Raw genomic sequence first — 15,888 nt, forward strand, 5'->3', positions numbered from 1 at the left:
GCGAGAGCAGGAGTGTCTACCCAGGTCAAGGTTTCCTGAGTCCTTAATGGTGCTGTTTTGTGGGTAAGCAGGGAGTTAATCCGAGTTGCCGAATCCCAGATTCTCCAGGCTCAAGCCGATGTCTCTGCTCTCCCACCCTAAGCTTGCCCCTGCCATCCTCCTCCACAGCTGAAGTACAAGGGACATGGTCGGCCATAACTACATGTGCAGCAGAGCCTGTGCTTTGGGTTGAGGCAGTTTTCCTCCACCTTCCCTGGCCATTTGGATGAGTTCCAAGGTGAGGAACCATGTGTGGAGCCAGGTGAGCTGCATCACCTTGTCCAGAGCTCATAAATAGTCTCAGGGCTGTCCCAGGTGGGAGCAAGGCATTTGGTGAGGGAGCAGGTAAGGCTTCTGTCCTTGCTTGTGCTGGCGCAACTTGCTGCTTTTGGGGGTTCTTCTTGGGAAAGGTAATTTTTGGAGGTGGTGGGAGGGGGTTATGGGCTGTGCGGGGGACCAAGTGGTGGTTTCCCCCTTGGAGCTGCTGTTAAAATGAGGGAAGGTGGGGGGCACTGCGTAGTCTTCAGAAGTTTTAAGTGCCAAAGGAGTGTGGCTTGGTCCCTTGCTGGCACCCCAAACCTTGTATGAGTGGGGTTCGGGGTTGGGCGTCCTGGGGAGTGTCTCTCTGAGGGGATATGGCCTGGGGAAGGGGCTGGTTTGACTATGGGACTGAGTCTCTGCTGCCACGGGCATATTGAGTGAGATGTTCCCATGGTGCTGATGTTTTTCCTTGACTTTCAGCTCCTGTAGATGGTAAGAAGGACTCTCCTCGTGCTTGTGGATGATGCTTTTGGTTCCTCCATTGAAGCTGCCAGCAAGACTCCCTGCTGCTTTGAAGCACCCTCCAAACATGTGCCATCACCTGGTGATCTCACCACCTTCCCTGGATGGAGACCTGCTCCCAGGTAAGCCCTGAGGGCCAGTGGGCTTATGTCAGCCTGGTGAGGTTGTCATCTCTGAGCTATGTGGCTTTCACGGAGATATTTAGTTCAGGCAACGGAGCCATGCAAAGTATTTTTTTAACAGGGAGGAAGTAGTCTCTTTGGGGGTGTGGAGGAGTTTGGGTGCAGATGTCATCCCACCGCCACCATCACCACAACTGCTGCTGCCCTGGGTCATGTTTGGGGGCTACCACAGCCCTGGGGCTGCAGCCCCTGCTGCCCAAGCAGCTCCAGCCCCACGGTGAGGGCCAGCAGCTTGGCACCGTGCTTTTGGTTGTCCAGAAACAGGGTGATAAAAGTTCAGATGGTGCCACTTCGATGCATTCAAGGTGCTCCTCTTGCTTGAGAAGTGACTTCCCTCTGGTTTTAAAAGCACAGGCAGGGTTAAATGAAGTGTACGCGCCATAAAAATGTGATGTCAAATGATGTCTTGGAGATGAATCTGAGGAATGTTGGTTTTCTATGTTATTAAAGCAGTTACGGTCCTTCTCCTTCCAAAGAGGAGGAAAAAAAAACAGTGCCTTGACCCTGCTCTTAGTTGAGAAGCCCACCGATGGCTAATGCTGCGTTAGACACCCTTTCCAGGGGCAGCCCTGGTAGCAGAGGCTGGGATTTGGGTGGTGGCTGAAGAAGCAGAGATGGCATGGAGATGTGCTGAGGGCATACGGCATGGCTGGGACAAGGAGCAAACGATAATTTTCTCCTCCTATTCAAAAAAGCCACCAGTGAACGGATGCTCAGAAAAATGTTGAGGAGCTTTGTCCAGTCCTCTCGGACTCCCGAATGGGGCAGGCTGTCTCCGTGGATGAGCGCAACAGCGTCTCTGGCTAGGTGTTGAGTGCTCTGGGTTGATGGCAGAGGTGCCCCCACCTTCTGCTGCTCTGTAAGCAGGTGACGAAAGGCTCTTCTGGGTTCCTCATGAGCAAGTCTGACACGACACGAGGTTGTCAGAGGTGGTGTCCATACTCCCTGCGTGGACAGGGCTCCCGTCTGGCTTCATTGGCACCTGGTAGCCGTTGTCTTCAGAAGGTGGTGAGATGTTGAGCACGTCTGAAGTGCTGCCAGAGGTGGAGTGCACATGCTGTAACTTGTCTTTTAGGTGTCTTGAAGGATTTGTGTGGGGGAAACGGAGCCTGGGAGGTCCACACCACCTCCTCCGGAAGGGCTGGACTTGCCCATCCTAACCGGGGGCTGCGTCGCCACCCCAACACCTGGGCTGCTGAGCCTTTGGGCAAGGATGCTCTTATCCCACCGGGTGCCAGAGAGCCGAGAGCTGCAGGTGGTGGTGGGCCATGCAGGACAGGAACCTCCTCAGCCAGCAGACAGTGCCGGGGGCAGCTAGAAGCAACCATCCAGCTTTAATTAAAAAAAAAAAAAAAGAAAACCAGAGCAGGGAAATTATCCCTGCCAGCAGCTGCTGGGGAGAAACAGATGCACCAACTGGGTCATAGACTCCATGGAATAGATATTTCAAGGGATTTGCTGCTGCAGGGCTGCCGCCGACGGCTCGCAAACCCAACTGGGGGCAACCGCAGGAGGGGGAGATGGGTTCGGGATAGACGGACGTGCCCAAGGAGGTAGACGTGCCGGGGAATGTCACTGCCGGGGAGTGGAGGGGGCCGAGGCGGGCTCGGGGCTCACCAAGGTCGAGGTTGAATTTCGGAGCCGTCTCGCAGCTGTTGTTTCCAGCGCTCTGCTCGTTACCGGCAATTTGTCTCCCGGTTGCGGTTGGTTTGGGGTTTTTTTCTGTTGTTGTTGGGTTTTGGTTTGATTTTGTTTTGATTTTTATTTTTTTTTTTTCCCCCTGCAAAAGTACCGTCGGCTCATTTAAGCTGATAAATGGTGCTGCTGGGAAACCAACTCCGGAAAACTCACGGAGCCTTCGACAGCGTTGCTAATAGTAAAAAAAAGAAAAAAACGCACCGGTCGACGCCACAACCGAGCAGATTTGATAGTAACTGGGAAGCTAATTTTATCCCAGCTGGAAATATTCCTATTTGGGTTCCGATGATGAGAGGAGGCTGAGAGCAAGCCCTTAGCTGAGCTGAGCTTTGGAGGAGCACCTCCTTCCCCAGCCGGACTTTTTGCGTTGCGTTGAGAAGAAAAATGATCTTGGGAGTGGGATCCAGCTGATTTTTGACCTTTTGCTCTCCTGTTTTTGGTATTTCCCTCTGCAAAGCCATAGCGAGGAGCGGGGGGAACAGCTGGGGAACCCAATGCCACCAGCTGAACCTCCGTACGGTGCGTTCAGCCTTGGCCTCAAGCCCTTCGCTCCCTTGGCCCGGGAAAAAAATCCCGTTGCGCAGCAGGAAAAAACGATGGCTTTTGCCAGGTGATAAAAGATAAATGTAGGGGATGAAGGCGGGCGAGGAGCTGCTGTATGGGATGGAAGGTGCTGCGTTGAGTTTTGCTGCCCTGTCCACCGGAGATGCTGGATACAGTTGTATTTTCGGGCAGAGGGGACGAGGAGAGTCCTGTATAGCACAGTGTGAGCTGTTAATAAAGCCAGGGCTTGCCCAAGTATGCAAAATTCTGGAGAGGGACTCGTTAAGGCAACGAGCGGAGTGATGCAGGACCGGGGGTCTTGGCAGAGCCCTCTGTCCCCATGGGAAGATGTGGCGTGATGGCTCCGGAGCAGTGGCGAAAGGGGATTCCCCTGTTTTGGGGCTAGAAGGATGGGTTTAATGACTCCAGTGTGGTTTTTGGGTTGCTGGCAGAAAGTGTGGTCTGATGGCCTTGGGGCCAATGACGTCGTTTTGGGGGGGAAGTCGCGGTATTGACCATTAAACCTCCTGTACAGCTTTCCCCTCCCATGGGCTCCTCTCAAGCTGCCCGCGTGCCCAGGGATGGGGGTGTGGGTGCTGGGCTGGAGCTGGAGGGGTGCTGGGCTGGGACCCCTGGATGCTCAGCTGGTGGCATCAGCTGCGAAACCCAACCCAAAGCTCTCCTGAAGCAGCAGCAGCGCACATTTTCCGTCTGCACCCCTGGGAGGGCTGGGGGAGAGGCAGGGAGAGCTCTGCCACCAGCCCCTGCCTCTTGGCTGGGTGGGAGAAGACCCTTCCCCGAAGGCGCACGGGCTCCTCCACTGCAGAGAAACCATCTGGTTTTCCTTTCCGACTGGAAGGAACACAGTTAGGGAAAGGCTCATCACGTCGTGCTATTTAGAACTCGGAGGGCTATAGCAGAGAGTCCATCTCTCCAGCTCCGAGCTGGGCTGGATTAGGCCAGGGGTGTGCCGGAAACGGGCGATTTCCGTGTTTTTTTTTTTCTCCTTGATGGTCTTAGTTGGAGTTTGGGGAAGGAGTTCACGTGTGGGACTTGGAACTTGTGACTTTACACTGTTAAGAAATAGCGGCTCTCCGACACCTGAACCCGACACGGGGCAATGGCTTTAAACTGAAAAAGGGGAGATTGAGGTGAGACCTAAGGAAGATATTCTTCACTCCAAGGGTGGTGAGGCACTGGAACAGGTTGCCCAGAGAAGTTGTGGATGCCCCATCCCTGGAAGTGTTCAAGGCCAGGTTGGATGAGGCTTTGAGCAAACTGGAGTGCTGGAAGGTGTCCCTGCCCATGGCAGGGGCGTTAGAACTAGATGATCTTTAAGGTCCCGCCCAACCCAAACAGTTCTATGGTTCTATGATTATGGGAAGTAGCTGTGAGCCAAGACAGCTGAAGGAAAGGGCTTCCCTGAGCTGCCTGTTGCTTGAGGAATGACCTTTGAAAACGAGCGGCAGCTGAAGATGACAGCAATCCAGAGGCAGGAGCTAAACGAACTACAGAAACACGTTTGGTCCTCGCGTGGCAAACTTTCTGGTGGGTTTTTGGTGGAACTGACTGTTGTTGGAGGCTGGAGCTGTAGGAACATGTGATGCCAAGACAAGGTGGTGCCTTCAGCTCTGGTCTGAGCTGCTAGGTCCTGAACGTGCCCTGCTCTGACCTGAGGGGGCAATTACTTCGTCTAACGAGCATTCTTGCTCCTGGAGGCTGCAACCAAGAGCTCTTTCCACTAATAAGTCATTAATACTTAATCCATGAATTCCGCCAAGAGTCTGAGAAGATGATGCTCGGAAACAGGTTGATGAGATAGTAGAATTTTGACAAATAAGCAAAACAAAAGCCCAATAATGAGGCCGGACAAAGGCTGGAAATGAGCCTGCCCGGCTCTGGGGTGAGGACACGGCAGGAGACGTAGGGACGGATCACGTCACCCGCAGGGCCTGGCCGAGGGAATGGGACGGGATGTTCTGCACGGAGCTATGAGAGCTATTTTATTTTCTTTCTCCTATATAAATAAAATATCTCTGAGATGACATTGAGCTAAAAGGGGCAGGGGGGAGGTTTGCTGATTTTGGTAAATAAAACAAGCTGGAGGCAGAGAGTTTTCTTCTTCCTCATTTAAAAAAAGAGAAATACAGAAGAAAATGTGGATTTTTAGGGCAGGTCCTGGCTGGTTTATTTTTTCCTCCCCCTTCTTCCCCACCATAGCAGTGTGGGAGGACAAAAATCCCTCGATAAACTGGAGCGTCTGGGGTGGGTAAGACACAAGGTTTGGAACCATCGCCTTGAACACGGGCATCCTCCCTTTGAGGATAAATAATATCACAAATATTAAGAAATAAATAATAAGAAGTGCTTTTTTTTTTTCCACTTGGCAAGCACATCTGCTATCTTGTTTTATAGACTGCCTCAGCCCGGGCTGGTGCGCAGCGCTGTAGGCGTAAACGCGTTACCCGTTGGATACATGAGGAATAAATGGAATATAAAGTCCAGTGTATCCGTGGGGTGGTCACCCGGGAAAACCCTTTGGTGCCGTCTCGGCTTTGCCTTGTGGCTCGTACTGCGCCAGGGATCAAGGAAAAGACACTGGGGATGGTTTTGGATCTCAGGTTCTTGTGGGAAGCAAGGAATCTCTCTTCACCCCAGGCTATCTCCCAAAATCCAGCCTCTTCCTCGCCTTGTAGACAAGAGATATTAACTCGTTTGGAGCATCCAAGCGTAGGGTTGAGTGGGAAAGCAGACCCTGCATGCCAGCCTTGCGCTGGCATTATTAATAAAATATTAGCTTTTATTAAAAAAAAAAATATCATTTTATTAATATCTGCTCTTTGCTCTTGCTGCATCATGTTTGAGCTGTAGCCCAGGTGGGGTGTGAAAGCAGATGGACTCCCTGCCGGGCAACATCTCGCTGGCAGGGGCAAGGATTCACCTTTTCCTCCTGGTTTCGGGGAGGGTGAGTGCAGCGCTGCACCTGATTTATTTCCAAAGCAAAAGATGGTTTTCTTTAACCTAGGTTGCAGTTTTTCTTTGCCCAGGTGGCCTAATTTGCTGCTTTTTGGCTACCAAAAAGACAAAAGGGAGTTTTGCTTATCCCCAGCATCCTCAGAACCTGTGCTGCTACTGGTGCTTCCTCCATTGGCATCACTTTCCCTTCTTTTCCTCTGCCTCCCTAAACATGTCCCATCTTTCCAGAGCCTGGGAACAGCTCGTGGCTGGCAGGATAGTGACCGGGGAAGAGGGCCAGCAGGATACAGAGCAAGTCCCACCATAAGTCTCACCCCATCAACCCTCCCAGCCCCAGCAGTTTCCTGAACTGGTGCATTTGGACCCTTGGCTGCTTTATTCTCAGTTTTTATCCCGTTGGAAGTAAAAGAGGGTGAGGGACAGCTCCGTAGCTGTAGCTCAAGGGGTGGGCTTAGTGCCATTGAGCCGGGTTTTGGCCACCCCGTGACCACTGGTGACTATATGGAAGGTGGAAGGATGGGCTGCTCCCAACGCAGAGGCTAAAAAAAGGCTACGGAGGAAAAGGAAAACTCATTAATGATGGCCTTTCCTTTTGGGAAAAGGAGTGGGAGGGGATGTCCTCCTTTCTCCTGGCCTTTTTCAGGTGGTTGGTGTGGAACTAGCCACTTTTATTAGGCTCAGCTACCATGAAAAAATCAAGAGATGACACACCATAGTTGCGGGAAGGGCTGATGGAAACGCCCGGAGCTTTGATGTGAGGGTTTTCCTTTTCGCTGCCGCGGGATTTAGCCGGGGTAGACTGGGGCTGTGGTGAGCATCCCCTCCTCAAAGGCTTAAATTGAGGATTAAAAAAAACCCTCCTTGCTGGATTTTAGCAGCTGAGTTTTATCGAGGACTAGAAATGAAGCTTTGGAGCTAGCGCCCGCCTGCGTGAAACGGGGCAGCCCCGGGCACAGGAGCTGGGGTGGTTCAATGCACCTTCCCACGGGCTCCCACGTTGTGTTTGGGGGGAAAACAACAATTAAATGGAAAAAAAAAAAATGAAATTAGGAGCTTCTCTGCAGAAGCGCCTGCAGGAAAAGAAAGGGAGCGGTGCCGGAGCAGCTCCGTACCTGTTCATGATCCGCGGCGTGGCAAGGTGAAGGATTGGGCAGGAGGGTGATGCAGGGAGGTGACTTTGGAGGAAGGGGCTTGTGAAAGCACAGGAGACCTCCACCCCGCTCAGCAGCCCCCATGTCCCATCCCCACCCAAGCCATGGGTCAACAACGTCTCAAAGGATGCCATGGCACCAGCTCAACCTCCATCCTCTCCCTTGACCTCCTTCCATCCCTTTTCCCTGGCAAATTCAGGTCCCCTTGCCTACAAACCAAGCAGATGACCTGCCCCTGGCCTCAGAGTTTCCTACACAAAGACCAAAATTCAGGTTCATTGTGGGCACCGCGCGTCTGCCCACCCTCCGGGTCACCCACCAGACTCGCCATCATCCTGCCCGTGGTGGCGGCTCGGTCCCCGGGCATCTCCTTGCCAGCAGATGCTCTGCTGCAGAAGTGCTTATAAATTAAGGCTTTTTTTTAATTATTATTTTTATTTTTATTTTTTTGCCTCGTCCTTGCTAGGAGTCGTCATAGAGGGGGTTGTTGTAGTTGCCCCAGGAGCCGTAGTCGTGGTCATCCAAAAGCCTGCCGTACGAGGAGTGCCTGTCAGGGAAAACAAACCGCCCAGTGTTACCCATTGCTTTGATGGTTTATTAATTATTTTAGCATGGGGTGAAAAAACAAACAAAAAAAATCATCAAAAATCCATGCAGGTGCTCACTAAGTCAAACTTTGGATGTTTTAGCACCAAGACAAAAAATAAGGCCAGGCAGGATTTTTACCCCCATGGATCCAGACCAGGACATGCCAGGGAATTAATTTTGGGGAAGGGTGGGGGGAACCAGAGCTGGAACACCCTGCAGGGCAGGCACCCCAAAACCAGTCTTACCTGATCTTGAGGTACGCCGCTGCCCCGAAAACGAGCACCACCACCACGATGACCGTCACCGTTATGGCCACGATGCTCCCTGCGGAGGTTCCATCAGAGAGGACAGCGCTCAGCACTCCCAAATCCCAGTTCCACCACCATCCCCACGGCACCCACCTCGCACCCCGGCTGCTCCCAGTACCCCCGTACCAGCCATCTCTGGGAATGGGGGATGTTCCCTTGCTGCTTCCTAAAGCACTGTTTTCACAGTGACCCCATTCCCATCAAGGTAGGGCAGGTGGAATTCAGATAAAAGCCAGCTGGGCTTGGCTTGAGGACCACAGACTTGTTCCTTGCTGCTCTTCCCAGCACTGGGCAGCATTTAGCTCTGGGCCAGGGCTACAAATCACTCCCAATCCCTCCCTTCTGTGGCCTTATGAAGCGCTTTGAAGCCATGGGAGCAAGCAGAAGAGGAAGGGTGAAAGCCAGAGGCAGCTTAGCACGATCTCCAGCAGGGAGAAGAAAAACCTACATCTTCCTAACTCCGCTTGCACCCACCAGTCAGGCACTTGTTTTGTCTCAACCTTAAGCGTTTCAAGTCAAATTTGCAACTAAGGATTTTATTCACATGTCCGGGCAACTGAGGTTTGGTCTCTATGACTCTTCGTCTCTGCGGTGGAGCAGATGACAGAAGATCCTCCAGGGAAAGCTCAGCTTTTGCTGGACGGGGCTCTCAGAAGGCTGACCACCTCTTTCCTTCCAATTCAGGGGGTCTGCCCCTCTTCTCTAAGCACCTTGAGGTTGACCTTATATCTATACACGAGTACGGAGAGGGGCGATGCTCACCTGCACTCAAGGCGCGCGGGACCTCTTCCATGGTGACACCGGTGGAGAGGGTGGTTTTGCTGGTGGCCTCAGCTGTGGTGGGTGTGGACACAGTCACTGGGGGGGACGTCGGCTCCACAGCCAGGCTTGACGCCACGGCCAGTGTTCCCAGGGAAGGGATGTCCTTGGTCAGCACCGGGGGCTGGGTGGTGCTGGGGCTGATGAGGACAGGCGTTGGGGACAAGACCGTCCCGGCCGATGGATACAGGTCGTTAGTGGGGAGGGAAGAAGAGGAAGATGATGCAGGTATACCCGTGGGGCTGGGAGCTGCCCCCAAATGCGTTGTGCCTCTTGCCAAGCTGGCAATATTTGCTGTCCAAAGACCTGGGGCTGTCTCCAAGGTTGGTGGCACCGAGGTGGCATTGGAGGCTATGGATGGGCTGTCTGCTAGGGTGATGGCAGCTGCAGTGATAGAGCCCGTGGTGACAGAGGCAGGAGCAGGGGACAGTGTCACCGTGGGGGTGGCATCGCGGCCGTCCCCCTCCACCAGCCCAGTGGACACCCAGTCTCTGGCAGCTCCCGTGGACAAGGGCAGTGAGGGCTGGGCAGCAGGTGGCATGGAGACATCTTCATCCCTGGAGCCCGGCCCCGCTGGGATCCCCTTGGAAGGGAAGGGAGGGCTGAGAGGGGTGCGGGGCGATGCTGCGGAGTCATCGCCCAGTCCTAGGAGTGAGACAAAGTCATCTGTTAATAACAGGGGAAATCCTCGGGGCAACCCGCGGTTTGGGTGAACACCAAAGGATTTGGGGACTGAAGCTGGAAGTAACTTGATTGTTCTTAAAAATGCTGAGAGCCATCTAAAATAACGAGATGGGAAACACCCCTGCGTAGACAGAGATGACTCTTAAACCTCGGCATGGCTCAGCACTGCTTTTCCCCCCAAGGTTGGGATCCCCCCCACCAGAGCTCCTCCTCATCCCCATCCACCACGCAGCTGGGAACTGTAACACAAGCCTCTTCTTTCTCCTCTCCCCCTGTTTCCTTGTGCATTCATTCCTTTCTCTCCATTTCTTAGCAGGAAAATGAGTCATTTCTTCATCCATCCCCACCAGCAGACTACTGGGGCTTTGTTTTTCACCCCCTCCCCTCCTCCTTTCTACTTTCCAGGGCTAAACTCAGGGCCAGCGGTGAGCTGCCCTGGCACCTTCAGGCTGAGCGTGCTGGCACTAAGCAACATCAGGAGGGATTTTTCTTCCCATGCATCCGTTTATTTACACCCCCCAGAGCATCCCAAGCTCAGCACTGGGAGGAGCAAGCACTTGCTCAAGTGCAACCAAACCGCAACAAACTGTTTATGAGTGCAGAAGACAAAAAAAAACAACAAAACATCAGCGAAACACTAATTTTGTAGGAACCCTGAAGCCAAACACCCTGCCTGAGAGAGGCAGGAACTTGGGGCTTATCGAAGTGGGAAACAACAGCAGCAAGATCACGGATGACCATCACAGTAGCTCTTCTTGAGCAGGAGCTCGCAGATCCTACACAGCCAGGCATCGCTGGTAGGCGATATGGGTCTCCTCCCCATCACCAAGCCACCCTCTGAAGGCCATGTTATCAACCATGCCAGCCACATGTGGTGTCCCACAAGAGTCCAACTGAAATGCCACCAGTGCAGGTGACACCCAAGGTAGCAACAAAGGACTCAACCTGCACCAGGGATGTGTTTTAGATGGGATGGAGTTGCTGCTGGTCCACCCCGGGGCTCTTAATCCACATCAAGCTGCACCAAGAAGAAGCTCCGAGAGAAGGACTCAAAATGTGGGAACAGGGGCTGTGCAACACAGGGTTGCTCCAGCTCAGCAGCCAGGGCACAGACAGCAACCTTGTGTTGAAGGCATGATGGAAACATTCAACGCCTGCATGTAGAAATGGTGGGATGCAGTACCCATGAACAGGGACCTGCTAAATCACTTTTTTGTGTTTTCAGCCATCAGACCAAACAGAAGGCTGCGGGTGTCCAACACGGCTTTGCTCCACCCACACACCTTTAGTGGAGGAGGACAGCAAAAGGGACATCTCGGCTAAGGAGACATCTCAGCTGACATCTGGGTATGTAGCACACCTTCCACGAAGGCATTTTCTTGTCTAGAAACTGCAAATATATGCTTGGCCGGGGATTTAAAGCCAGCTCCCAGACACAGCTTCTACTGGAGCCCAAGTTGCTGGCACACTTGACCCCAAGTTTATTTTTTTCTGGCACTGTAGATAGCCCTGTGATGGATCCCATTTCCCAAGCAGGAGGGTCTGGGAGGTCAAACTGAGGCCATGGGTCCTCTTCTCCCAGTAACAGGCACCTGGAAGCATCTCTGAGCTTTGACCCTCCTCAGGCTCTCCATCTGTTGAGGCTCAGGATAAGGGATAAGAGATGGATGACAAGCTGAAGTCCAGTTACCAGATAAGCCACCTGACTCAGCACCCATGGTTTCCACACCCAGCCCAACCATAGCAGCAAGGAAGGACCCAGACATCCCACCTCCTCCTCCCCAGCTTTGCAAAGCACATCAAGCTCCTGCAAAGCTTCTGCTGTCAACAGAACATGCTGATGTCTCGTCATCCTGAGACCTCCATGTCTCAGGCTTCCTGGCCACTACCTAGGAGTTCCTGAGCTGCATGACTGCAAGAATCCTGAGCTGAAAAGTCATTAGTTCAGATAAAGACGTGAGTTGTCACAGCTTGGCTTCACCCACAGCGTCTCACAAGGGCAAAGCTTGCCCACAGGGCTGGCTCCATCCAACAGACCTGATGGGTCCCCACTCACCCCATTCCCTCCTCCTGCAGAGGCTACTGGCTCCACCACAACACAGTAAACCCAAATATTCCCTGTGCTGCTCCATCCCCTTGTGAAGCTCCTCCACACTGACATTCCCACAGGCAGCACGCACTAGGTCGCCTACATGCCACAGCAGTGGGACCTGCCAAGCACCTGCAACAGCATCTGTTAGGGACCAACACCATGTGGTACCTCACTTTCAGCAGCCAGAAACAAGCTCCAAGAACCTGCCTCTTCAACTTGTTAATGTTGAGGTTCAAATGGTTTTGTGCCCTTTTTTCTTTTACACTGTTACCCTCCTTGTCCTTTATTGATCAGGTTGAAGCATTCCCATATGGTCTTCCCAGCACCCTCACACGGAAGGGCAGGTGGTTAAGTACCAAGAAGGGAGGCTGCTGAAGCTGCATCTCCTTTTTTATGGGAAAGAAGGTACAAGAGTCATTTCTAGCAGGTACTCTTAGTCCCCAACCTCTCCCTTAGACAGAGCTGAAGGTGCCACCAGCCACAACCCCAGGAGAGCACAGCCCGCTCATTTCCATGGCCAAGGATGGATTCTTGAGGAACATCAAGCAACAGGATCCTTCTCAAGGATTTAACACCATGCAGCTATCGTGGGCCTTACGCAAGAGGAGACACCGTCTTTGCCAGAGAGCAGGTCTGCTTTGGAGATGGATGGGTGGAACGGTCCATCAGCAATATGAGTTGATATCAAGACATGAGTGAAGAACCCAAGTACTCCGGCCCAGCATACCCCACCCCAGCTCCACCAGCCTCCTTGACCTCAGATAACGGAATTATTTCACACACATATGAACTGCACCAATCCCAACCCAGCCTCCCCCACCAGCAGCCATGCAAGACATCATCACTGCACACACTGTTGCAACAGCAAACCCCCTCAACCTCTGCAACGCTGCCCCAAGGTGCCCCGCTGACCTCATGTTGCACTGCCAAGAGTAGCTGGCAGCTCAGGCATGCCCTGAGGAGAACACTCATGAACTGTTTTAGGAGGTCTGCACTGGAGATGGTGAAACCAGGCAGACATCAGCTGTGATGGGGCTGGAAGTGCTGATCAAGCTGGAACGAGCATCTCTTCACCCGTGGTGTTCTTCAGATCAGAGTTGACAATCTATCTGTAGTTCTGTAAAAATAATCCTTACTCCATCACACATTGGCTTTCCAGATGTGCAACTTGTCCAACAAGTAGCAGACAGCCTCTGCAGCCCACCGCACAACACGTTCCACTCCCTGGAAGTGTTCAAAGCCAGGTTGGATGAGGCTTGGAGCAACCTGGTGTAGTGGAGGGTGTCCCTGCCCATGGCAGGGGGGTTGGAACTAGATGATCTTTAAGGTTCCTTCCAACCCAAACCATTCTATGTTGCTGTTACATCAAGCACAGCAGGATACTCCCAGGGCTGGGAGCACCTGGAAACTTCACTGCTTCTCTAGTAGTGTAGATGCTTCTAGTCTGTTTTGGACACAGGCAGCTTACCACCTCTCTGCAAAGCCACCCTGATGTCCCACGTTTCTTGCTTGTGCTTTGGGTCAGCCGAGCTCTCATGATCTGCTTGAGCTTTGGTGGCCAACCAATGGGGACCTCAAAAAGCTGGCAGCACTGCTAGCCAGGATGAGTCAGGAAGCTTCTGATAATATCCAAGGGGTATAAATTCAGAGAGTGAGCCAAAACTGGACGCAGGAACAGTCCTTGGCTGCTAACCAAGCATTCCCAGCCAAGCAGGTCACGAGCCACAGGGACATTTCCCAGGACAGCAAGCCCAGACTAAGGCAGCATTCTGCTCAGCTCAGCTCTGTTCTTTCCCTTCCATGGTCATCACCAGCCAAGCTCTGGTTTCCAGATCAGTAGTGCTCCATTAACCTCTGCTATCCTCTTCTTCCCCCAAGCCGTCACCTCCATCAGGTTACCTGGGTTCCAGCTCTCACCCACAGCACATCACTCCTCTTTCACAGGCTGTGTCCCTTGGCACTGCAGGAAAAGCCCAGCCAGGGCCCCAGAGACCATGAAGGCTGCTTCTGGAACAGATTAGGATGAAAGGACAAGGACCTGGCTGAGGACTCCCTTGGCTGATAGCTCCATGTATCCTCATGCTGCTGCCCCCAGCTCGTGGACAGCCTGCCCCCAGGGAGCTGGGTAGTCAGAAGACCACCCTGCTTGTCTGCAATCCCCATTCTCTGCCAACACACACGAAAAAGCATAAGATGATCTTCAAGGTCCTTCCAGTCCAAACCATTCTATGATAAGAAAAGCCAAGGTGGAGGCTTCCTTGGTTGTCTACCTCCTGGTCTATAGGAGCTGCACCTGTGAGTGGAAACCAGAACCATGCACTGGAAAAAGGAACAAAAAAATGCAAGAAAACTCTTTTTAGGACCACACAACTTGAAAGGCTGAAAAACCTTCAAAGAGGAATTGTCAGAGGGACTGAAGGGTATTGACTACCAAAGGATGCCAAGTGTAGTTCAAGAATTTGCCCATTTAAGTTACTTAAGGCAGTTGACTACCCCACTGGACCCCAGCTCAGAGCCAAAGGTTGTAGGAAACTGTCAGGATAAGGTAACCACCTCGGAAGATGGTAGTGCTATGTTGTGCAGTTGTCCATGAGCTTTGAGAGGTCTTTTTTCTGGGTTGCCTTCCCTAGAAGCATGGGAGACAGCCAAAAAAGTAAACCCCAAATCCCTATAATTCAAATATCTTCAGAAATAACAATTCTAATCAACTGCCAACCCAAAGAATGAACTGTATACCTGATGGCCTATCTCCCCCTCCCATTTGCATGTTCTTCTCCTGGCTACTGTAAGCCACACCAAAATGAGAATCTCAGCCTTGTAAGAACTGAACTCTTCTCGTGGTCTGCGTGGAAAACAGCTACCTGACCAGGGCTAGCAGCCTCTCCAAGAAAGCATCTCTCAGGCACTCCAGAAGCAATCACAGCAAACTCTCAAATGGTTCTTCCAGCTGTAACACAGCATAAAAGAAAAAAAAGACCATCTCCAGCTCAAGTCAATGACATCATATGGAGCAACCGTGCCACAGCAAACAAACATCTACTGATAAAGTAGAGATGGAGCTTTTAACGAGCTTGTCTTTGTGACTCATCACATCTGATGTAACTATCAGAAGGTCCACATGACCTAAGTCACACACAGTAGTGCACTCAGCCTGAATTAACTGAAGTATTTAAACCCCAGCTGCAGTAGGTAATGCTCCTCTAGCAGCCAAAGCTCCAGGAATTACTTTTATTTCTGTGACACTGACATTCCTTGGAATCATAGAATGGTTTTAGTTAAAAAAAGACTCTCAAGATGACCTAGTTTCAAGCTCCCTGTCAAAGATAGAGACACTTTCCACTAGAGCATATTATTTTATTTTTTTTCTTTGTTGTTTCCCAAAAAAGCTTATCCTGACTGCACTCACACCTGAATCAAACAACCCTTCCTAAACAAGAAATATCACACTAAAAAGAAAATAAGCTACCACTACAAGGAGATCCATTGGGCACCTCCAGTGTAACATACTCATGGAAGAAAGTCAAATATCATTTTCATGACAACTGAACAGCTGCTTCTGGGACGGGTATTAATTAAAATGTGATCACAACCCTACATAAAGACCATATTTTTTTCAAACAAAAAACTACAGCAACTTGACCACACACTCACAAGACCAATCTAGATTTAACAAAAAGAGAAGATTGAGATCTTCTCATTTTCTACTCAAGAGAAAATATCATATTAAATCTGAAGTCAATACAAAAAAAAACAAGGTAGCAAAAAAACATGAACCTAAAATGAAAAAAAAGTTAAAGTTACCCTACACTAAACCAAAGACAACCCCCAATACTACAGATATATACAACCACCATACACTGCAGACACAAAACTGGGACCTGAGCTTAAATGGAGGTCGTGGCCCAATGGGCAGAGGGTGCGTGGGTGGGGGGTCCCAGGTGAGCTCCGTCAGGGTGATTAGGGGCTATTAGCACCGCTGGGGCGCTGATATAAAAGCCGGTGGCTGAAGCCAATTCCTTTCTGCA

General features: G+C 51.6%; 1 protein-coding gene across 1 annotated transcript; it reads right to left on the bottom strand.

Annotated features, from left to right (window-relative positions):
• Positions 1 to 7,834: 7,834 nt before the first annotated feature.
• On the bottom strand, positions 7,835 to 11,085 carry PARM1 (prostate androgen-regulated mucin-like protein 1). The gene is made up of 4 exons (XM_086611966.1): positions 11,055 to 11,085; positions 9,031 to 9,732; positions 8,206 to 8,284; positions 7,835 to 7,919 (listed from the first exon to the last, which is right to left on the bottom strand). Exons 1-4 carry the CDS (start codon positions 11,083 to 11,085, stop codon positions 7,835 to 7,837), a joined length of 897 nt encoding a protein of 298 aa, XP_086468092.1.
• Positions 11,086 to 15,888: the final 4,803 nt, after the last annotated feature.

This window comes from Tauraco erythrolophus, chromosome 5 (genome assembly GCF_009769465.1).
Source record: "Tauraco erythrolophus isolate bTauEry1 chromosome 5, bTauEry1.pri, whole genome shotgun sequence".
NCBI classification, from domain to species: Eukaryota; Metazoa; Chordata; class Aves; order Musophagiformes; family Musophagidae; genus Tauraco; species Tauraco erythrolophus.